This window comes from Pungitius pungitius, chromosome 2, assembly GCF_949316345.1.
Source record: "Pungitius pungitius chromosome 2, fPunPun2.1, whole genome shotgun sequence".
Lineage (NCBI taxonomy): Eukaryota > Metazoa > Chordata > Actinopteri > Perciformes > Gasterosteidae > Pungitius > Pungitius pungitius.
The window spans coordinates 13179652-13203230 of NC_084901.1; the positions used below are offsets into that span (position 1 = coordinate 13179652).

Genomic DNA, 23579 nt, shown 5'->3' on the forward strand with positions numbered 1-23579 from the left:
ACATTTGAGTAAACTTGTTTAATTCAAAAATCCATCAACCAAGAAAGTTCAACACATTTTTCTGAGGATGAAAAGACACAAAAGAGCAGACGAGCTCTTCACTGGGACTTTATATACAGAAAGTGGAACTACTTTCTAATGATTCTCCGTTGGTCACCAGGAAATAGTTTAAACATTAAAATCTGTGTTGGACTGATTGTTAAAACTTCAACCTTGTCGCCGTGACAACGGCTCTGGGAGACGCAATATAAACACAGAACTGAAAACTACTGACTAAACATGTGACTAAAGAAAAAGTACTTCTAGGCACTCTTCTTCCCTTTCTTCTTCTCCGCTTTGGTCTGCTCCTTCTCCAGATATTTCTGAAACGACACAGCAGCTGTCTGCATCTGGGCAGTGACAAAGTGACCCCTCCCCTTCCCCCGCCCCGGTGGGCGGAGCTGGTTCTCACCTGCAGCTTGTCGTAATGCGCCTGGCTGCTGCAGTGTATCTTCTTGGCCGTCTCCTCGTTGGAGTAAAAGAGGAAGCAGACGCGGCAGTAGAAACCCATCTTCACGTGTTCCACACCTGCCACACACACACATGATTACATCATACATACAATTACAATGGTGTGATGCTATTTCTGACCATGTCCATCCCTTAATGACCACAGTGTATCATCTCAAACATGTTCTCAAACATGTCCTCCAACAGCCTCCACATCTCAATGCAGTAGAGCTCCTTTGGGATGGAGCAGGAGATGCTGTCCCCTCCATGTGGACCAACACAGTGTTCAAGTGTAGATCAGCACAAAGAATTCACTAACGAGTTCATAAATAATGAAAATCACATACATTATAATCCTTTCTAGATTCGTAGGAGGGGGAGGGCTTCACTCAATGCAAGGGTCTCACTCAGGGTGTGTGTGTGTGTGTGTGTGTCCTCCCCACCGGTCACATAGACAAAGTCAACGTGTCAGAACTCAAGCTGTCGATGAGGGACTCACCAACGGGGGTGTCGGGGTCGTGGGGGGCCAGCGGCAGGGACGCCACAATGGGTTTGTTTTCAGGCGGGGGCGGGGCCTCGGTCTGTGTGTTCTCATTGGACGTCGACTGCACCTCCTGCAGCTCAGAGGAGCGGAGAAGGATTCATGACATCACGAAAGACGGATTCATGACATCACAAAAGACGGATTCATGACATCAGAAACTCACTTCCTGGCAGAGCTTCTGGTTGTGATCAGAAACTTCAGGAATCTTCTCCGATGGCTTTTCTTCTTCTTCTTCTTTGTCGTTATAAGTCAGCACCTCGTCCTCCTTCTCCTCCACAGGTTCCTCCTCGTGCTTCTTGTCTTCCTTGGATTTCTTGGCTGGAGGTTCTTCGGGGTGTTTGGAGGCTTTAGGAGAGCTGCTGCTGTTCTCTCTCTTGTTTCTGTCTGGACATCGGTGTCTAAAAACAAAGCCAATGATGAACTACATGACAGATGGGTCTTTGTCTTTTTCAAAGCGACATGAAACCAACGTCCTTATCCGTCTATTCAGGGAGCCAACGAGGACCCATACGCTAAGCAGAGCTTTAGAATGGAGAAGAAGCTGCTGACCCGTGTTTGAGCTGTCTGTACTTCCTGCTGACGTAAACCGTCAAACGTTTCCCGTTGAACCTCGGAGGATTTGCTTTGCATTCTTCGGCCATTTTCTCAGCCTCCTCAGCTTTCTCCATCTCTATGAAACACTGAGGACAAAGACAGGAGCCTTAGATTGGGTTCCTCTGGTTGTCTGACATGTTGGTGATGAAGACACTGAGCTCTTCTCTCATATGTCTCTAGAACTATTAGACAGTTACATCACTATTAACATTAATAAATGACTATTACAATATACGTAGTACATATAGTTGTTCTATGGTACCCACTGCTTTCTTGTTTAGGGTGGAAGGGGCCCTCTATTTATTTATTTGAATACTAATGGATATTAAATTGAATTAAATGTTGGTCCCGTCGTACTTCTCTCTTCAGCCTGTTGAGGAAATACTTCTTGACCTTCCCGAACGGTTCCGCCAGCTTCAAGATGGCGTCGTCTGAGTACTCGTTCATGGGGATCTTACCCACGTAGACCACCCTGCTGGAGCCGCACTAACAACAGGAGACACATGTCAACCACTCCACTGTCCCCTGGAAATGTCCCCTCAGCCCGGGGGAGACTTATGAAGATCATCTCTGACTAAAGTGGTTTGAATTATAATAAAACTTTACAGTAAAATGTTCGTACGTAACTAATGTTTGGCTTAGTCAGAGTGTGTGTGTGTGTGTGTGTGTGTGTGAGAGGAGGAAAACCTTGATGCATGACTCATGCATCATTTCAGGTATTTCATAAATGTTCCGTTTAATCCTTTGTAACGTTTGATGTCAAAGTAGCAGAATGAGAAGAGTTGAGTCACAGAGTCACGTGTGTGTGTGTGTGTGTGGGGGGGCTCACCTGGATGGTCGGGTAGCTCAGGGAGTGACTGACTCTCACCGGGCGGCCGCACACAGTCGCCTTGATGTTTCCGTTGTAGAAGCTGGCCATGGCGCGAGCTTCTTCTTCTGTAGCAAACTGAAGGTACGCCTGAAGAACAACATGTGGAGCGTTTGATAAACCAGACACATGAGATGGTGATGATCCGGTAAGGAGGGGGGGGGGGGGGAGGGTACCTCCGGTCTCAGGTCCAGCACCAGATGTTTCACCACCTTCCCAAAAGGTTTGGCAAGTCCCTGAAGCGCGTTCATGAAGTTGTAACCTCGTCTGAAGCCCACGATGGTCACCACCCTCATTCCCTGAAGAGGAGGATGAGAAGGACCAGCAGAAGCAGCACGTCAGTGGAACAGTTGAGGTCCTGTCTCAGGTGGACAGACTGACACTCACCCCTCTCCTGGTGTTGTCTGCAGATGAGAGGAAACAAAGAGTCAACGACAGCTTTCATCTCAACATCTAATGACGTTTTATGGAGAAACCTTCAGGTACCGGTGGAGTCGGACTCTCCGTCTGCTTCGTCCTCGTCCAGCTCATCCAGCGTCACAAAGTCCTCCATGTTCTCCAGGAAGTCATGATCAAACTGAGCAACGACAACAACAGACTTCATGTGGGGAGAGATTCATTTAAAACACACACACACACACACACACACACACACACACACACACACACACACACACACACACACACACACACACACACACACACACACACACACACACACACACACACACACACACACACACACACACACACACACACCGTAGAATCAGCAGACAGGTCTCCCTCCACAGTCTCTGAACCTTCTCCATGTTCTGCTTCCATTTCTTCTTTGTTCTCGGGTTCCTTGGCAGAGACTTCTGTGCGTTGGGGCTGCTCCTCTGACTCCGCCTCCTGCTTGAACTTTGCTTCGGCCCCGCCCCCATCGCTAGGTGGATCTTCTGTGACATCATCCCCATCAGGAACCTGTGTGTACATATACGTGATCATAGAGAGCTTCTGGAAATCTGTGATCAATGGATGAGATTAAACATGTAGAATTTTCTCACCTCCTCCGTCTCCTTTGCACCTCCTTTTGACTCCTCCTCCTTTGTATCTCCATCAGCTACCCGCTCCTCCCCTTGGTCCTCGCCATCCATCACTCCTGACACCTCCTCCTCCTCCTCCTCCTCAGCTGTAGGCTGCTCCTCAGGCTGCTCCTTCTCCTCCCACTTCTTGCCCTCCTCTCTGGTTCTAGATGAGGACTTGGAGGAGGTCTTGGTTCCGGGGGAGTCAGCTGCGCTGCTTCTCTGGCCAAGATCCTCTCCTCCTTGTCTGCGGTTGACCCTGAAGCAGAGGAGTGTGAGACGGATCTGTGATCAGCTGCTGAGGACAACTGCTGTGAGATGCGTCCAGATGTTCTGAGCTCACGTCAGCGTCTTGTACTTGGTGCAGATGTTGAGGCGGATCGGTCTGCCTTTGATTGTGAGAGGGTTCACGCTGTAGTACTTCACCAACATCTCAGCGTCCTCCGGAGTCCCAAGCTGGACAAAGGCCTGGAGGACACATGATGGATGGAGCACAGTTATTATTATTATTATTAAGCTCCCATGAAGATGCTTAATGAGGAGCAGGACGGTGAAGAGGACTCCTTTTTGTTTTGCAATTATTGGACCGTAATGAACTGTGATAACGGATGTATGTTTTATGACTGATTAAAAATAAAATAATAACATCCTAATAAACGAGGCTACGTGCCTTCTAAGAGCAAAACACTTTAAACATTAGAGGAAAACCTCTAAGGGAGAGACAGAGGAGGAGAACCTGGGGTCTACCTGGTGAGTGAGGAACAGGTGCTTCTCCACAGTGCCAAAGCGTCCGGCGATGGTGAGCAGCTCTTTCTTCTTCTCATCCTCTTTGGGCAGGTTGGCGAAGAACACCACCTGGCTGCCCTGACCTTTGACCTCCCGGACGGACCTGTCGGCGGCCCGCTGGTCCTTCTGAGTGAGAAACACAGAGACGGTCTCAGGGGGCCGAGCTGCAGCTGGACTAGAGGAGGAAGAGGATGAGGAGGAGGTGCACCTCAATCACCAGAAGCCTCTTGGACAAGTAGAAGCTCAGCTCCTTCCCATACAAAGACGCCTGGTTCTGCTCGTAGTAGTTCACCATGTCCACAGCCTCTTCGTGGCTGCTCATCTCCAGGAAGGCCTGGTGGAGACACGGGGGGGGGGGTTAGATACCGGACACCACGGAGATGAGGAGAACTCGAGAGGAGGTGGTCACCTTGTTCTTGAGGACCAGGTGCTCCGTGAGACAGCCGAAAGGCTCCGTGAAGGAGAACAGAGTCTTGTTGCTCAGAGGCTTCCTGTCATACTTCACCACCACCACCCTGCTCCTCACCTGAGGAGACAAGCTAGTTATACACCACCACCACCCTGCTCCTCACCACATGATGTCCTACTGAGCTGAGAAATACATCTCAAACTGACCTTATTTTGTCCTGACTGGTTCTTTCCTGACAGAACAGGACCTCCTCCACCTCCTCCTGAAACACACGGAACTTTAGTCTGCAGAAACTCTGAACACATTTAATTTCTACAAGAAAAATAATTCCCTAATAAATATCAATACTAGTGATAACATTCATTATTAATATATATATATATATCATATATAAATATAACAATTAACAATATCACAATTACCAATACAATTACTACCAACAATAACATTAGTTATGAGGACAATAATAATTATGAATGTAACACCAATAACTCATTAATCTTATAATAATAAAAATGCATCTTGCCCCAGCTGGAGGACATCCCCCTCTCGGTCTGAGAGGAAGACATGGGGGCCGGTCCCAGCAGCCCTGCAGACATGTTGGGGGTCTCCAGAAGACTCCCACTGGAACAGAGACAGCTGTCAACAGGAAGCTCTGCTCCAGATGTTTTCTCTCAGGGAAGTTCTGTCTAATGTTTACACGTCCATTTGTCCTCATAGTGGTAAAACCTGCAGTACTTTGTCCTCTAATTCTGTGTTTATTAAATCTTTTAAATGATGTATCAGAGCTCGGGTTCGAGCTCACTTCCTGCTTCTTACCTTCTGCCTGAGGACATCCCAGGGTCCCAGTCGGGATACCTGAAACCACAGAGAACTTCGTCAGCACCACAACAAGGACTCTGAGACGCCGTCGCTGTGGGAAACTCACATGTTGAGCAGCAGCCGTCTGTTCTCATCGTGTCGGAGTCCGTTAGTGTGCTGGTTCCACTCCTACAGACCCAGACAAAGTTAAACATCAGAGCCTCAACATGTTAAACATCTTCTTACTTTCACTCTGATGCCTCCTAACAAAGAGATGACGTGAAGAACATTTAATATCAAGTTCAGACTGATTCCTATTGATAACAACAAGAGCTCCTATCATGAGAACATGAGAAGAAGACTGTCATGTGTCATGAGAATGAAAGATCAGATTCAGGAACTAAGGGATTCAACGAGAATACTACGAATCCCACCAAAGTAATGATGTCATCGTGTACAGAGCTGCTGATTGGTCCAGGATGGACCCGCCCTCCAGACTAACCCTGTCTGTTATGTGTGAATGCTCAGTCTAGATGGAGGAGGAACAGATGACCAGGAGAGAACTTCTGGGCCACTATAAAGAAACAGAAGACATGCTGTGGGGTCACCAGAAGAAGAAGACAGGAAGCTGGTGTACTCACCATGGTGGAGTGAACGTCAAAGTCACAAAGAGAGCACACGTGGGGGTACATGGGGGGCATGACCCCCAAGAAGTCTTGGATCTTCCCGTTGGACGGGGAGCCCATCCTCCTCTGCCTAAAGTCGGGGTCAGAGGCCGACGGCCCGATGCCGAGCCCGCTGTAGGAGTCGTGGTGGGAAAGCTCCGAGTACGGCCGTTCTCTGCTGCCCCCCCCGCTGCCGAAACTCAAGCTGTAGCCTCGGCTGGAGACGCCGTCCTGCAGCGAACCGTAGCCAAAGTCCGCTGAGGTCTGGCCCCGGGCCGAGCCGGGCCCCAGAGAAGGACCGCCCATCCTCCCTGTGTTCCCGCCGTCCCAGCCGTCACGTCCTCCTCGGTACCCGCCTTCTGAGGACGTGGCCGCCGCCCCCCGCCGCTCTGAGGCGTCCGCTTTACGGCTCTTGAGCTGCATGAGGATGTGCGGTAGAGTCTCCACGCTGATGTCTTCTTCTGGGATCTCAGCCAGAGCGTCCAGGTCGGAGGGCGACAGGCCCAGACTGGCAAACAGCTTCATGGTGTTGCCGATGTGGTTACCACCACCGCGCCGCGCAATCTGGGAGCCCCCGTCCTGGTTGTCCATGGCGCCGCTCACCCCCACGCCCGAGGCCCCACCCACCATCTGCCTGCCGGACCGCTGCTCGCTCATGCTGAAGTTCAAGGTCTCGGCTGCGGCGAGGAGCCCGCGGCCCACGGCAAAGTGTTTTTGACCCCCGTCAGACTGAGACTTCTGAGACATGACGGACGGCTCGTTCAAAAGAGATGAAGAAAAGAGTCTGAAGGACGGGGGACGGGTTAATATCAGTGAACGTGTGGAGCATCAAAGGGACGTCCTTCTCTGTGGACGTCTGCTGAAACAACACTAGGAGGAGGAGGAGGAGGCCTCCGATAAGAACACAAGAGCCAGAGGAGAAGCCCTGAAGTGGACACGAGGATATGAGGAGGTATTAAAGGAGGCTAGGAAAGGAGATAAAACAAGCTGTGAAGAGCGACCGGAGATGACGAAGGAAATCTCACTGAACAAGGAGGAGCTCTGACAGATGTGATTAAAATCAGCTTCAATCTGAATCATTTCCTTTCAAATGTTAACGAGTAGACAAGAGTAGTGATGAGACTGAAGAAGTAGATCCTCCACTCAAGTAAAAGTACATCAAAGCACCGTCGGGTCATCATGTGTTTGTAGTGAGAACCACGTGTCTCTGATTCAATGTTATTTATTTGGTTGGATGCTGTAACACCAACGATACTGTGTCATGTTTATATACTTTTTATGTTAAAAACGTCTGTCAGCTGACTCAGACATGCATGATCCCTGCAATACTACTACAGTACCGAATACTAGGGTAGAGTACTACTGTAGTAACATGCAGTACTACAGTACAGAGTACCGGGCAGACAGTGTTTAAGTAGAAGACAGGATCGTTTCCCCTTTTTGTTTCTCGCGTGTCTTTCCGCTAATTAGGAATTTGGAGAACTTTGATTGAATACGCAATGGAATACGTCAAAGTAAACACCTCTGGAGACACGTAGTTTTCACTGTACAGGAAGGACATGAAACAGTTATATAGTAGCGGAATATTTATATATTATATTATAATATTATATAATATAATATAATATATATTTATTTATTGCACCACGAGTTTAAATCAAAGTCTTTGATTACCGTTTTAATCGGACCAGCGTTTGGCCTTAAATTAGATGACTGTAACAATACCGGACACACGAAGCCTGCTTTGGCCTACAGCCTCTATTAAAGTATTAACGTTAACTAATTGGCGTTAGAAGACGTAGCCTCGCTGCACAGCCGTAGCTAGCTTTAGCATTCATACACGTCCAACCATTAGTTAATGCTAGGCGAGTTAGCCTCGCTGCACAGCCGTGGCTAGCTTTAGCATAAACCCACTGTTAGCCGCTAACTAACGCAGTTTATAGTTCCATGTCTTACATAAAGCTTTCTAATGGTTTTCATAGACTCGTTTAAATGAGTAAATGGGAACTCTTACGTTACCTAATTCGGGTGCGTAGGTGATAGCTCGCTGGGCTAGCCAAAGTACCTAACGTGAAGAGTGAAGTATCGCGATATTTTCTTTGTCTTATTTGGGTTCACTGCGTACCTCAACCAATGAAATGACGTATGCTGCCTACTGCTGTTCCAGATGTGTGCTATACCTGGACTCCACACTGACGAATATACTATGTACTACATTAATATATATATTACACGAATATATAGTGAGAGAATGTAATTGAGTGACCTCCCTAGACAACGCTAGTTGCCGACTTTCTGGCTGCTTGGTTTAAACGGGCCTGGTGGGCACGTGAAGGCAGCAGTGCTGTTCGTCCACTCATGAGCGAGCCCGACCTGACGTCATCAATGTAAACAAACAAGAAGCAGCCATTACAGTGGGGGAAAACTGCCGTCGGAGTTTGGTGGATCGATCCGGGTTGTGAGGTACTCCCGCGGTTTCAGCGGCTGGTGCGGTCCAGTCCCTCGAACGCAACGTATCCAGGTGCATTCGCGTTTTTGTCTGCGTGTCTTCACTCCGTTTGCGGTGTCTCAACGGCCGCTAAAGGTCGGTCTGTCAGCGGCTATCACAGCGACCCTGACGGACCGGAGCAGGTGCTCAGCGGGTCTCACCGTGTCCTTGTAGGTCCGAGAGCAGAGACATGAGGGACCCGAGACTCAGCAGTGAGACCATGACCATTGACACTGAGCTGGTTCTGAACCGCGTCGCCGAGGACGACCCGTTCGCTGAGTACATGTGGATGGAGAACGAGGAGGAGTTCAACCGACAGGTCAGTGTCCTCAGAGGATAGACCGGTACATGTGTCAGGGCTGCTGCTGTCCTTGGATGGACACATCTGTGTTTGACAGCCATGTGTCCTCAGAGTGGAAACATGCCCATCCGAGGATAGACATGTCTGTGTAAGGCTGCTCCGTGTCTCGTAAACACGTTCAAATGTTTACATAATTGTTACATGGTGTGTGTGTGTGTGTGTGTGTGTGTGTGTGTCAGGTGGAGGAGGAGCTCTGGGAGGAGGAGTTCATGGAGCGATGCTTCCAGGAGATGCTGGAGGAAGAGGAGCAGTGGGAGTGGTTCATCCCTTCCAGAGACCTCCCTCAGCTGCAGGAGCTCGTGGTGAGTTCAGGATCTAGGGGGAGAACTGGCGGGTGTGGAGACAGAACACATTCATAGTGAAGACACTGATGACGTCACAGTGACGAACACAGTCCTCACGACTCTCCTTCTGCCCTCCAGATGAAAAGCAGTCTTAACCCCAACGCCAAGGAGTTCACGCCGGGTATCCAGAAACATGTCATGTGACCCCTTCCGGGCTCCGCCCCCTGTGACATCTTCAATGTGTCTGACGTGTTGCCAAAGTTCTGATGTGATCTTGCATGTGTTCAAGTTGAGATGTATTGCCCATGGTTAGTCCTCCCCACCCGTCTGTCTCCATCTGTGTTTTTACCCAGAATCCTTTGTGAGCCACCGGACATGTTTTTATTCAAAATGAATATTAAGTTATGTATAAAAGTAATATAAAGAAAAAAAATCTATTTTTTCTTATCTATTTGAAATAAATGTTCTATTGAAAAAACATTTGCTTTATTAACTAATTATCAACAGCATAATCAAAAGCAGGAAAATAGAAACATTTAAGTGAAATGTCATTGACTGTATATAGTATAATCATTATATATATGTATATAGTAAAGATTTTTTCACTTCATCTTGTACCGAAGGAAAGTGCTCCACAAAATGTAGGAAACAATGTCACAACCGTTCTTTATAATAATCCTCATTTCTATGGACATTAGTTCACAAAATACACTTTACTGTAATTCATCCTTTAAAATCAGAAAACTTCTAACATCCTGATGTTCTCATATCATCACAAGGATGTTCATCTTAAAGCAAATCACAGGGGTGGAAGACTTATAAGAAAAAATCCACGTTATAGCAAAGAAGCTGGTCTCATGTGGTCTACAGAGTGCCCCCCTCTCTGCTGGTTCAGGTGGTCTACAGCGCCCCCTGGGCCACCCTCCTGAACAGCTCCCGTCTCTGCTGGGCCGTCATGGTGTCGCAGCTCTGCAGCAGGTTGGAGATGACGAGTGTCTGCTGGATGCTGCTGGACTTCACCCACAGACGGCCGTTCATCCCCATCACCAGCTCACAGGGGAACAGCTGCTTCAGGTCTGCCAGGATCTCGCTGTGGGGGGTCAGCAGTCTGGGGAGGGGAGGGAGGTTAACCAGGTGAGGGCGGCGTCTCAGGACAGCGTTACTATTCCAGTGTTTCCCCTACCATTGTAACAGCCCCCTCCCCTTAAAATTACTTCCCTGTCCTGGAAAAGTGACTTCCTTCGCAAATATGTCTGTGAGCTCGCAGCATCGGGGCAGAGTGACTACTCACCCCCAGTCAGCCGACCCGTTTGCTCCCCCCACCCTGAAGTTGTAAATCATGGGGAAGCACTGTATTCACACAAACAGCTGAGGAGGTGTACCTTCTGACAAGTCCCAGAGAAACCGTGAAGAGCAGACCTCCTGCTCCAAATACTCCCATCCCATTGGCTCGTCCTGAGCTGTCCACACACACCAGCTCAGGCTCCATGTCTTGATTGGCTAAGAGAAACTGAGAGAACACCAGGTCGCCCACCTGCACAGGTAACACATGGAGGAAGGAATTAGATGGTGCAGAAGGAGGGGCCAGAGACCATGTGTTTGCTGGTGTGGTTTTTATCACGTTCAGGAGAAGCATAGCTTCCTAAATGAATTGAAATAAGATTATCTTCTATCTGTATTCTATACATTTAAGGCTTTTATTGTCAACTGCAGCAGGTTGCTAGGCAACGAGAGCAGTGGAGGAAAAGCTGATGACTCAAGCAGGAAGTCCCCCCCGCCCCATAGGACAGACCGTCCCATTTCAGAGACCACTCAGTTCAGCCTATGCAGTTGTTGGAGGACCAGCAAAGGTCTACGAAGGCTCCAAGGATGCAGCCTAGGGAATAGAGACACACTTGTGTCTCACCTGCACGTTGGGTCGGTTCCTCTTCGTTGCTCCCTCAAAAGCCAGGTAAGACAGAGACGCCTGCTCACTTCCTCCAAAGTCCACCTTGAAGACGTCTCCTGACTTCACTGTCACGATGCCGATGATGGTTTCACCCTTAGCTGGGACGTACTGAGGACACAGAGACACCATGTTATAATAACACGACCAGTTTCCGGCTTTATGAGCAAATACAGAATCCCTTTGTGTTTATTTCTGAAGCCTCGCATCAATATGGGCCAGATTCTCCAAAAAGTTAGATTCCGTTCGGATTCTAGTCGAGTCCAGCGACCCGTCTGGTAGCCAGTTCCCCTCGGACTCTCACCCTCCTCTGCTGGGAATCCATCCAGAACACGTTGGGCGGCTTGTGGCGCAGGACGCCGCTCTTACACACCAGCAGCCGGTCCCCGCTGCGCCGCAGACCCGGTCCACACACCAGCTTCTCCGCCTTCACGGGGCCCGATAGAGAAATGCTGCCGTCGGTGTCGAAGGAGAACTCGTCTCCCGGTAACAGAACCTCGCCGGTTCGGTCTCTTAGCGCGGAGGACATCGCGCCGCTGCAGCAGTATCGCTCGCATGTGGGGTTGTTGCCGGTGGTGACGGACAAGTGTAAATGTGACACACCGGAAGCAGGAAGCTGCGCCTGCAGCGCCCCCCGCCGGCCGGAGGGAGTAAAACATCGCGCTGCTATATATATGCAAATATAAAATAAAGAAACATATTTAGACATTGCCAAATTTTCTGTATATTTATTGTGCTTACATTTCTAAGAGACAGATTAGTGGAGGACACGGTAATAGTTTCTCCCACAGAGTTCCCATGAGCCTCTTGGTTGCTCCTCCGATTCATCGTTGGTCATTCACCTGGCCACAACCGTGCCACATTCTTTGATCATCATTTTTCTGTTTTTATTTTAGAAACAAAAGATCCTAAGAATGTGTTGTTGCAGCTCAAACAGTACACAACAACATCACAAATCGCACACAACAAGGGCAACACACAGAAAAGTTTTTACGTCGTGACGTTTTTATTTTTACAGTAAAGACAAAGCGTAGAGGAAAAGTGTCACATGACTCTTGCTCTGAGGGAATCAAAACGTATTAACGCTTCATCTGAAGTGAACTTCTGTCACCTGACCCCCTCTGCACCAGAGTTATCAGACATCCCATAATAATGCTCTACATTCTGCATTGATTGACTGTGGTCAGGATGCCGGTGTGTAAACATTCAAAGACAAATGTCTCTTTGAATGTCTTCCTTTATTCAAAAAACAAGATAACAAAAGAAACTTTATTTCACCATGTGAACAAATCCCCCCGAGAACCTCTCACAGTGATTAACGAGTATTAATCAGTGACAATAACGATCAGTCACTTTCAGCTGAGTGACCTTTGACCTTTTAATGTGATGGGAAGAAATCAGCGTTTTGATCACTGTGATTGATCACGGTAACTGATCACTTATTTATGCCTGTAACTGAACCTTCTGATTGGTTCCAGTAACTGATCACTGTAACAGATCCCTTTAACCGATCACTGTGATTGATCATGATCCAATAATCAATCATATTTCATCAGTTGTTATAATCATGGTTTGACTCAATGAAGGAACAAACAGAACAAGCTGTGTTTAAAAACTTTGGGTGTGAGGGAGGGGGTCCTCTGGTTCCTCAGAGGTTCTGCTGGGTTCTACTTGTTCCTCACAGATTGTGCTTGGTTATAATTCTTTGTGTGAGGTTCTGCTGCGTTCTATTGTTTTTTTCAGAAGTTCTGCAAGGTTCTACTTGTGCCTCAGAGGTTCCGCTGGACTCTATTGGTTTACCTGAGGTTCTGCTGCGTTCTACTTGTGCCTCACAGGTTGTGCTTGGTTATAATTCTTCGTCTGAGGCTCTGCTGGGTTCTACTTGTTTCTCAGAGGTTCCTCTGGGTTCCTCTGGTTTGTCAGATGTTCTGCTGGGATCTACTGGGTCATCGTCCTACTAGAGCGACTGCGGACGACCTTCTGGAACATCTCGTCTGGAGACAAAGACACAGGGTTAGAGACTCCACGGGTTCTGATGAAGACCAGAGAAGAAGAAAAAGAAGAACTCACTGTTCCTGAAGCTCTTGGTGTCGACCTGTGAGACGGGATGAAGGTCAGCAGAATTATTATTACAATTATTATTATATTATCATCATCTGATCTGTTCACTGACACAACTCAGCTAAAGTAGACTCCTCCCCCATCATGACCTCAGTGGTCTCTCACCCTGGAGGAGGCCGCCGCGGGTCCATCGTTCTGTTGTCGGTCCACCTTCGGAGCTGCAAGAGAACAAGAGAGGTGACATCACGCGGAACATGTGATGTCACGCAGTCCGCGTGATGTCATAGCCGTAGGACTAGAGTAGCAACTCACGCAATGGTTTGATGACGGCGTTCACGGCGTGCACGACTCCGTTGGTCGCCATCAGGTCTGCGTGGGCCACCGGGACCTTGTTGACGTACACCGTGTAGTTACGCTGTCACACGCAGCAGAGAGAGCAACTGTTATTGAACGGCTCTGATCAGCGATCAATAAGGGGGGGGGGGGGGGGGGGGGAACTGACCACGCCCAGCTCCAGCTTCTCTCCCTCCAGAGGTTGCACTCTACTGTGGGATGCAACTCCTCCGCTGACCAAAATGCCTTCACTCAGGTGCAGCTTGAGCAGGGTGGACAGCTGCTGAGGGTCACCTGGACAATCAAATCACTACTTACAACTACCAATAAAGTAGTATTGACTAATATCAAGTCTGTAAACTGCCCAGACATATAAATATAGATTAAAAACATCGACAATACAACATATCTGTTCTAAAAACAAAGCGCAGCACAGTTTTATACAGGAAGACGAAATGCGATGACATCACATCTTTTAACTGGATGTTTTCTCAGCATCATGATCTTCATTCCTGCGTCTTCAGACAGGAACTCTTCATGGCCATCTTTGTTACTCACGCATCAGCCGGCTGAGGTCGGCGGGGGGCAGCGCGCTGAAGGCCTCATTGGTCGGAGCGAAGAGGGTCAGCGCCCCCTGCTGGTTGAGCAGCTCCGTCATCCCGGCGGTCTGCACGGCCCCCACCAGGACACTGAAATGAGCGGGGAGGTCATGGCGTCACTTCCTGTGGTGTAGCAGTTCTGACCTGTAGTGACCTTAGCACTGATCCCAGAACAGTTTGACCTGTGCAATCCAGATGAATGAATGGTTCATAAAAACTTGAATGAAGTCTGTTTCAAACATTCTCACCTGAAGCGGCTCTCTGATTTCAGGACGTCCATGACGGTCCCCATCGGGGGGGCGAGCACTTTGTCCACGGTGAACATGGAGGCGTACCGGCCCGTCTTATCGTGGGCCGCAATGCAAGCGTTCTCTATGCAGAGGTTCTGCAGACATGTGAATACATGATTTCAATCATAAATATATGTATATATATAGAGAGAGAGAAAAGTCTGCAGATAATATACACACATCTATGAATAATAGGGGTGTCTGAAGCAGCTCTCTGGGTCTCTAGACCACTTCAGTTCAGATCCGTTCTCTCACACACAAACACACACATTTCTAAACACAAACATTCACAAACAGACTCAGTGTCTGGAATGATTTAGCTGTTGGGGGAAGCAGGAAACTTCTGGTCTGCAGAGTTCATTACTGAGCAGAAATGTGAGCCCCCCACGAGACCAGGACCTGATTCATGTGGAACTACAAAGGAGACCTGGGCCCTGTTCCTGGTACGTGGTTCAAAGTCGATCAAATGTCCCATTATCCAGCTCAAATTAACCAGATGATTGATGTCTCGGCTCCTCCAGGCTGATCAGCACTCAAACCGTCTCGTTAGTTTGACCCAGATGTCCTCCAGATTATCGCGGGAATCGATCACCGAAACCAGGATTTAACAGAAGAACAGCAGATAAACTCAAAGGAAGAGCGTCTTTTTTCTCTGCTGACAAACAGGAGATGATAATTTTTTTAAATTGGATATGGATGAATAGTTACGAGGATATATGTACTATATCAGCTTATGTATCATATGTATATGGCCATAGAGAACTAGGATCAATTGAAGCAGTGAACGTGAGACAGTATGAGAGTATGTCTGGTAGTTTATATCTGCTGCTCTGACTGGAGGGACCTGAGTCAGTCTTCATTCATGTGGGAAAGTCTGAAGTTGTAGGAAAATGTCTCATTAAGAAGATGACAGTTGATTCTGGTTCCAACATCAGACACAGAGAACTCTGTGGTGAGAACAACAGTCTGAAACCTTATCCAGATGTTTCTCCATTTCAACAAGGCTCCAACTGTAGGATCCAGATGTGGAGCAGACCTTAAGGACGAACACTACCGGACTGAGACCTTGTTGAAGAGCTGGTCTTGGATAGGTTCCAGACCTGTGCACTAACATTAGCATGCCTCCTGATAGGGTTTTGTATGCGTAATGCTTTCCCATTGGCCAATTAGAAGAATTTGTTGTTGAGGAAATGGGAGTCCTTACGTTTCTGTAGACGAATACTCGGAGCTTGATGCCTCCTAGTGTCTCCAGCTCCTGGCTGTCATACAGAGACTTGGATGACAGCTGCCCCTTTAGGATGTGGTTGGTCATCAGCTTCCTCAGGTCGGGGGTCATGGTGGTGTCTCTTCCTGTAACGGAGACACAGGAAGAGACACGTATTACCTCTATAGTAACATGTATCATCTCTATAATACAGTAGTGATTCCTCTAGTGGACACCAGGAGAATAACATTAATTACCTCTCCTATAACATGTACTGTCTCTATAATAGCATGTACTATGTCTATATCACACATATATTATCTGTATAGTAACATCTATTACCCCCATAGTAACATGTATTATCTGTATATATGGTAGTAAATAGGTTTCTGAGGCTATATAGTGTAATATAATACAAGCATCCTGATTGGTTCTGAATAAGTCAACAAGATTTAACAAATCAAAGACTCCTGTGTCCAGGAGGTCAAAGGTCAGGAGCGTTACCTTTAAAGGCGTCGTCCAGAGGGGTCAACATGGTTAGAGCCTCGGAGCCCGTCAGATGGGAGGACAAGCCCGCCTCCACGAACAGTTTGGATGCCGTGGCAACGGATGAACCATCTGCCAGCTCCAGCAGAACTTTGGCTGAAAAAGGAACAAGTTAAATAGCTGTCCTGGTCATGGTAATATCAGCAGCAGTGGAAGTACTAGTACCTGAGTCTGGGATGAGCAGCTCATTGATGTAGTGGATGACTCCGTTGGTTCCCAGATGGTCTTTCTTGGAGATGATGGCCCTGCCATTCAGGGTCATCTGATCTCCATCACAGCCGACCTCCAGCACGGTGCCCTGCAGGGTCTCCATCGGGGTCCCTGACACAATTGACTCGGCACACTGCATATCCTTCAGGATGTGGTAGTTCAGCAGGTCTGGGAACACAGGAGGACTGTCATCAGGGTGGACGTCCTCAAGTTTACAATCGAAGGCTATAGAGGCCACGGGAATATTTCAATGGTCACCTCTCAGAGCGACGGGGTCTCCCAGGATCCGGTTTAGGGTCTCCTTCGGAATCTTCTCGAAGGCCTCGTTGGTGGGGGCGAAGATGGTGTACTGGCCCTCGTTCTCCAGCAGGCTGGTCAGACCGGCAGCGGCGATCGCCATCTGAGTCACAGAAACACAGCTCGGGAGTCAGTGCTCAGAAGATACTTCAGCAATCGATCGATCAATAAACTCACGCCCAGCGTCTCCAGGTCGTCGTCCACGTCGATTAACGTGTGCATGCTGTTGGAGACGGCGGTGATGACGCGATCCACCACGTGCACAATGCCGTTGGTGGCGTGCTGGTCGGGTTTGATCAGCCGGGCGCAGTTCACCGTCACGATCTTAGGGGGCGAACGGGAGACCGTTAAATCAGAGCGCTATGGTGACATCATCACAGAGTGACATCATACAGAGCCTCACTGACCCCGTTGTTGTAGTGGTGGATGTGGACGTGGAAGCCCTGGTACATGGAGACGAAGGAGGAGCCGTGCCTCAGCTCCTCAGAGGTCAGCCGCCCAGTCACCATGTGGTAATGGAGAGTGTTCAGCAGCTCGATGTTCACGTTGCTCACCAGGGCGTCCAGGATCTCCTGCAGCACAACAACAACCCAGCAGAGCTTTAACAACACAAAGCTGCCGTCTCCTTTGTGCGATGAGCAGGAAGCCTCCCCGTGTTGCTGCTAGCGCATGCTGGAGAGTGGAGGCCGGTCGCTGTAGGCCAAACAGCAGAAGGAAGCCCTCGGGGAGGGAGGGGGGGCCTCGTACTGACCGTCGGCAGGGCGGCCCAGGCCTCGTTGCTCGGGGCGAAGAAGGTGAAGCTGCCCGGCCCCTCCACCTCCTCCTTCAGCTGGGCTCGCTCAGAGTACATCTGGGTGGTGGTGGCCCCCACAACGCCGAGCGTGTTGTAGATGTTCACCAGAGGCAGCGCTGCAGCAAAGACAGGGAACACCCCCATATCAACCCACAATGCAACAGGGCGGAGAGTAACTATACGCCATACATTTCCTATACTAATCCATGTTTATGAGTGTCTTCTTAACACAGTGGTTCCCATACTGGTAGTCACGCCCCCCAATGGGCGTTCTGTGGGCCGAGATCGGGTTCGCAGCTTTGAACCAACTCGAACACAAGTGAAACCGACATGAGGACTTGACGTGTTCGAACCCCAGAACGGAGAGACGCAGCATCAGACAGATTGTCCTTATAAATGTGGATGTTTTTGCACTTTTCCCAACTTCAATTTAAATATTTGAAATACTTTAATTTGAAATCATGTTTACAAAATGTAAAAACCTGAAAAAGTATATATTTCTTTCTTTCTTTCTTTCTTTCTTTCTTTCTTTCTTTCTTTCTTTCTTACCTAATATAAAAAAGAGTAGTCTCACAGGGGCCCCGGAAAGAAAGTGTGGGACACTGTCAACATGTTCAATAAGTTCCTTTAGCAGGAGCTCTGTGTCAGAGGTCAGAGGTCATACCAGCTGGACAGCCCTTCTCTCCAGGAATCTTCTCATAACCAGGACAGCACTCGTAGGTGATCACCCTGCAGGAAGAGAACACGTAAGGACACATGAGGACAGAGGAACACAGAGGAGGACATGTGAAGAGGACACATGAGGACACCTGAGCACATGTGAGGACAGAGGAACACAGGAGGACATGTGAAGAGGACACATGAGGACACCTGAGCACATGTGAGGACACATGAAGACAGAGGAACACAGGAGGACATGTGAAGAGGACACATGAGGACAGAGGAGAACACCTGAGCCTGTCAATAGTACGCACAAAAGTCCCAGAAGGTTATGAAAAAAACTATGATGACATTACTTTTTCGTCATTCAAAGTAATGCGAGTGGGCGGGGTTTGATACGTGGGCTGGGCTCACAATAACTGGATCTTATGCATTCAGATCGGACAATTTGTAACTCAAATGAGGATCATCCAGGGCTCAGCCTCCCTCCACCACTCTTCTGCTTCTTCCTCCACAGCAACATGCTTTGCTGGTTTTCTGCCTCAGGAGGACAAAAAACCTCCTCCATAAACCCCTGAGTTTCCACCTGAGGACCTCGTAACCTTTCTGAAATATAGGAGACGCATACATTCCTGTCTGAGTCTAATGATACAAATAAAGTTATGTCCCCATAACAGACTGAGAGAAGTTTCCATGAGATGATAAACCAACGGCTTCCTGTAATGACATGTTGTTTATTACGGTGATGAGCCAGAGGGTCCAGAGTCCTCTGAGGAATCTCGTTATGGAGCGTAATGATCAGTGTTTGTGGGACGGTTTTCTTCATCACAGAATCACACAAACAAAAGTCCACAAACATGAACCACGGCTACAGCTGTCCACAACAACGGCAGAGACAGCTGTAACCGTGGTAACTGTCCACAAAACGGCAGAGACAGCAGTAACCGTGTTAACTGAAGGGGTAGACTTGCATACTTGGGTGTTATACGTGTTAATGAATGGATCTAAAATAAAGGCGTCTTCATCTGACCAGAGATCAGATTTGTGTGAACTGGTGTCTCTGTAGAAACAACCCGTTCACAGTAAAGCGCTTCAGGAGGATTCCTCACATGTGGGCTGTAATGGAGCATGGAAGGCCTCCCCGACTTCCTGTGGAGGTTTTCCATAGTAAACCTTCAGCTGTCTGGGCTCATAAAGCTCATTTCCTCAGAGAGAAGAAGAATCTGCAGCCTGATGGGGGACCTTCAACCAGCGCCAGGAAAAACAGTGAAGCACCAGGAGCCTTCACCAGGAGCTCCTCACATCCTGACCGCTACAGAATAAAACACGCTTAAGGACACCATGACTTCAGATGAGGATCACGCGGCTCAGACGGAGGAGCTCTCTGTTTCCTCTCCGTCTGATAACGCCTGCTCCACATTAAGGCTTTGAGATTCATTCATGGTATCTGGGACTCCTCCAGAAGAACAAATAAAGGAGGCCGCTCGCAGAGTAGCTTGATCCTGACTGAACCAGATTTATACGTACGAGTCCAAGATAAAATCCAATAGCACATGTAGAAAGGATTTTAGTTATTAAGACGACAACTAATTGTATTTATTGATCAAGATGAAAACAAAGGAGGCCGGGAGGCCCTGAATATAGACATCTATATGTCTATATGTATGTATGTGTGTGTATATGCATATATATACACACACATATATCCTATATATATATATATATATGTGATATATGTGTATACATATGTTTTGTTTGCAGACAGAAGAAGGAAAAGTCCAGAACTCCTGCACCCTCCAAAGGCGGAGAAATGTAAACAGATGGAGACTAGCTCCTGGTGTGAGAGAGTGTGTGTGTGTCTTTATGTGTGTGTGTGTGTGTGTGAACACATTGGACTGATTGCCAAACCAGATGGAAACTGGACTCCCATTTAGTCCTCATATAAACAAATATGGCCGCCGGGGAGCGAGGTCGCTGGAACTGAGCCGGCAGAAGTACTAACAGAAGTACTATTAAGAGAAGTACACTGTGTAGTTCTTGTAGGAGTACTAACAGAAGTACTAACAGAAGTATACTAATACAGATCTTAGTAACTAGTAATAATACTAGCATTAATACTATACAAGTACTTCTTTACAAAGTGCGACTGAAGTATCAGAGTAAGTACACATGTATTTTTTTTTTGGGGGGGGGGGGGCTCAGGGCATGTTGAGGGGGAAGGGGAGAGGGGGGTGGGGTCTGTGACTTAAGAGTCCTCCTACTGCTGACCATTGACCTCCTCACAAACCCACTGACACACAAATAGGACTCAACCCCCCCCCCCCTCCCCACGAGTGTAGATCTAATTAAACTGTCTCAGCTAAAAGCCTGTGTGTCTGTGTATGTTTGTAGGATGCTTCATACAAACTTCCAAAAAACACCCCAAAAAATGTATTTATTAATTTAGTTCTGCAGAAATACTTGAACAAAAGCTGATGAGAATCAATCATCAAACACACCCTGCTAACGGCTAATGGCTAACAAGCTAAAACTAGCATAGCCACGACGTTCCTCAGCAGAAGCTGCAGAAGTGGACAGTACACAAAAGTACAAAGAAATACACAAAAAAACACAAGAAATACAAACACATTAACACGAAACAAACACACACAATAACACAATTACACAATTACACAGGTTGGACCACAGACAGGTTGGACCACAGACAGGACCACAGACAGACTGGACCACAGACAGGTTGGACCACAGACAGACTGGACCACAGACAGGTTGGACCACAGTCAGGGCCACAGACAGACATGACCACAGACAGGTTGGACCACAGACAAACATGACCACAGACAAGTTGGACCACAGACAAACAGGACCACAGAAAGACAGGACCACAGACAGGTTGGACCACAGACAGAATGGACCACAGACAGACTGGACTCACGTGGGCTTCCCACAGATCTTGCGGTGGTACCACTGCTTGCAGTTGGTGAAGTATTTCTTGTTGGTGCCTTTAAGTTGCTGCATGGCACAAACATTCGGTCTGAAAGAGAAGAGACGTCATCAATAATCTCATAATGTGAAAAGACAACCTTTTATATAAAATAGCACACAGCCTAATCATGTGATCAATATCATAGTCTGTTTTCATGATCGTGAAACACGCTTGAGGACCAGTAAACTCATGGTGTGAAGACTAAAGACACGCGACTTGCAGCTGGGCTCGGGTGAAACTGTTGGACTCACCCCTGCGCTCTGCCTCTGATGCGGCTGTGCTGCAGAACCGCCTGGTACGGAGACCGGGCCACGCAGACGCTCAGCAGCACCGGGAGAGCCAGAAGCAGCACGCACACCTTCATCGTGAATCCTTCTCCTTCTTCTTCTCTGTCTTCCTCTTCCTCCTTCTTCTTCGCAGTGAGGGGGTTCTCCAGGAGAGGGGAGGGGAGAGACTTATAAACCAGTGGAGGGGGAGGAGCACGAGGAGGAGGAGGAGGAAGAGGAGGAGGAGGTGGATAAGCAGGCGAAAGAGGAGGATGAGGAAACTGAACTAAACTAGGACTAAATCTTAAAAGTAACGAGTAATCACGTTAAAAAGTGTGTATTTGAACACTGTTGCTTAATTGTAATGTGCTCATGTTGGAGGTGGAACATGTTGAACTACGTCTCTTCCTGCCGTCCTCCTGCACTTTGCTCTCATCTGTCCATCCTTTAACAGCCAACAATGTCCCACATTTAGCAGGAAGCTTCAAACCACTGTCCTTTAGGGACACAGTGGTGTCCTCTGCAGGGGGGATTAGCAGCTAGCTTAGCCTATCAGTCCTAAAGGGGTCCGTTTGCACCTCGTCCCCCTTCTGTTGGACACGTGGACAAATTCCTCTGCTCGTTTGTTTTACTTGTCTCCATCTTCAGCTAGCGTCTCGCTCTCTGCATCTCAGCTTCAGGGGTCAGGGGTCAACGCAAACCAGAAGGAAACAAAGCTGCGTTAGAATATTTTATTGCAATAATTTTGGCCACAATGATCACATAAATGAACACCTAAGCACTGTTAAGCACTAATATACATATATATATATATATATATATATATATACACACATGATTCCAAGAATAGTCTATGGTTAGATCTTCTTCATTCATGTGTGTGTGTGTGTGTATGTTTGCAACAGATGGTCTGTAACACACAGAGCTGATTTGTGTTCAGAAACAGTTCAGGTTTCCAACAGATGTTCACGCAGGTCAAAGGTCAGGAGCAGTGAGGTACGGACAGAGCAGCTTTCACTCTGTAATGTGAAGAGGACTCACACATTCATACATACACACACACACACACACACACATATATATATACATATATATATATATATACACACACACACACACACCCATGAACGCTCTTCATTTAAAAGTCAATGGGAGTAAAAGTCAAGTTATCATAGAATTCTCATTTCAGATCAGAAGCCATTGATTGACACATACGTTACACAGAGAAATTTCACCTGGTGAATTGGTGGAAAATAAGATAATATATATATATGTATATACAAGAATTAACAATATAAACGGATAAGTACGTTAACACATATGTATGTCCAAATGTTTCCAGGGTGAGAGAATCCACTGTGCAACATGTTTCCGGGATGGAGTATTGTCTCAGGACTTGGACTTGGTTCATGAAACCAACTGCCTACGTGAAGAAACTGTTGGTGTGGCAGGAGGTCTTAGTCCTGATGGACCTCATTCTCCTGCTGATGGAAGGGGCCCAAACAATTCATGTCTGGGGTGAGAGGGGTCGGCTACAATCTTTCTGGCCCGCTTCAAAGACCTGGAAGCGGCAGATTGCAGCCAATCACCCTCTCTGCAGAGCAGATGACACGCTGCAGCCTGCCCTTGTCCTTGGCTGTGGCTGCAGCGTACCACACGGTGATAGAGGAGCAGAGGATGAACTCCATGATGTAGAAGTGCACCATCATCGTCTTTGGCAGGTTGAGTTTCTTCAGCTGCCTCAGGAAGAACAACCTCTGCTGAGCCTTCTTGGTGATGGAGCTGATGTTCAGCTCCCACTTGAGGTCCTGGTTATGATGGAAAAAGAAGGAGTCCACAGTGGTGAATGGCGGCAGCAGGGAGACAGGATCGCCCTCAAAGTAAAACCACTTTCAGAATAAGATAATTTGTGTCAAGGGGTGGGCACCAAACGAGTTTCAGCTTTAAAGTCATTGTGTCATCGAGTTTGGTTTTAATTAAGAGTTAAAGTGTCTAATTTCACCTTCCGTGACAATCATGGATATGAATTAAAGTTC

General features: G+C 47.8%; 4 protein-coding genes across 7 annotated transcripts; 1 reads left to right on the plus strand and 3 right to left on the minus strand.

Annotated features, from left to right (window-relative positions):
* Positions 1-3: 3 nt before the first annotated feature.
* On the minus strand, positions 4-8460 carry matr3l1.2 (matrin 3-like 1.2). Of its 3 annotated transcripts, none has more exons than XM_037462364.2 (22): positions 8240-8460; positions 6197-7090; positions 5683-5744; positions 5574-5612; positions 5281-5378; positions 4961-5016; positions 4755-4871; positions 4554-4679; positions 4307-4471; positions 3903-4027; positions 3542-3818; positions 3255-3458; positions 2982-3072; positions 2883-2899; positions 2672-2794; positions 2457-2585; positions 1985-2113; positions 1583-1713; positions 1197-1431; positions 989-1103; positions 452-567; positions 4-362 (listed from the first exon to the last, which is right to left on the minus strand). In XM_037462364.2, exons 2-22 carry the CDS (start codon positions 6965-6967, stop codon positions 303-305), a joined length of 3186 nt encoding a protein of 1061 aa, XP_037318261.2. In that variant the 5' UTR covers positions 6968-7090; positions 8240-8460; the 3' UTR covers positions 4-302. The 3 variants fall into 3 exon arrangements, with proteins under 3 accessions (XP_037318261.2, XP_037318259.2, XP_037318258.2); XM_037462362.2 differs by having other exon boundaries at positions 6197-7145; XM_037462361.2 differs by having other exon boundaries at positions 6197-7185.
* Positions 8461-8605: 145 nt separating this feature from the next.
* LOC119211461 (polyadenylate-binding protein-interacting protein 2-like) lies at positions 8606-9696 on the plus strand. 2 transcript variants are annotated; one of them, XM_037462384.2, is made up of 4 exons: positions 8606-8741; positions 8883-9027; positions 9249-9371; positions 9492-9696. In XM_037462384.2, exons 2-4 carry the CDS (start codon positions 8899-8901, stop codon positions 9555-9557), a joined length of 318 nt encoding a protein of 105 aa, XP_037318281.1. In that variant the 5' UTR covers positions 8606-8741; positions 8883-8898; the 3' UTR covers positions 9558-9696. The 2 variants fall into 2 exon arrangements, with proteins under 2 accessions (XP_037318281.1, XP_037318280.1); XM_037462383.2 differs by having other exon boundaries at positions 8636-8804.
* A 150-nt stretch (positions 9697-9846) lies between these two features.
* exosc3 (exosome component 3) lies at positions 9847-11904 on the minus strand. The gene is made up of 4 exons (XM_037462380.2): positions 11603-11904; positions 11260-11409; positions 10736-10887; positions 9847-10461 (listed from the first exon to the last, which is right to left on the minus strand). The coding sequence occupies exons 1-4, from the start codon at positions 11825-11827 to the stop codon at positions 10254-10256; spliced, it is 735 nt and encodes a 244-aa protein (XP_037318277.1). The 5' UTR covers positions 11828-11904; the 3' UTR covers positions 9847-10253.
* A 378-nt stretch (positions 11905-12282) lies between these two features.
* On the minus strand, positions 12283-21691 carry tgfbi (transforming growth factor, beta-induced). Its single transcript, XM_037462369.2, has 17 exons — positions 21529-21691; positions 21227-21325; positions 18296-18360; positions 17590-17747; positions 17246-17410; positions 17016-17162; positions 16800-16941; positions 16497-16709; positions 16290-16427; positions 15786-15931; positions 14540-14676; positions 14251-14381; positions 13862-13986; positions 13672-13774; positions 13525-13577; positions 13369-13393; positions 12283-13292 (listed from the first exon to the last, which is right to left on the minus strand). Exons 1-17 carry the CDS (start codon positions 21639-21641, stop codon positions 13237-13239), a joined length of 2016 nt encoding a protein of 671 aa, XP_037318266.1. The 5' UTR covers positions 21642-21691; the 3' UTR covers positions 12283-13236.
* Between the last annotated feature and the right edge of the window lie 1888 nt (positions 21692-23579).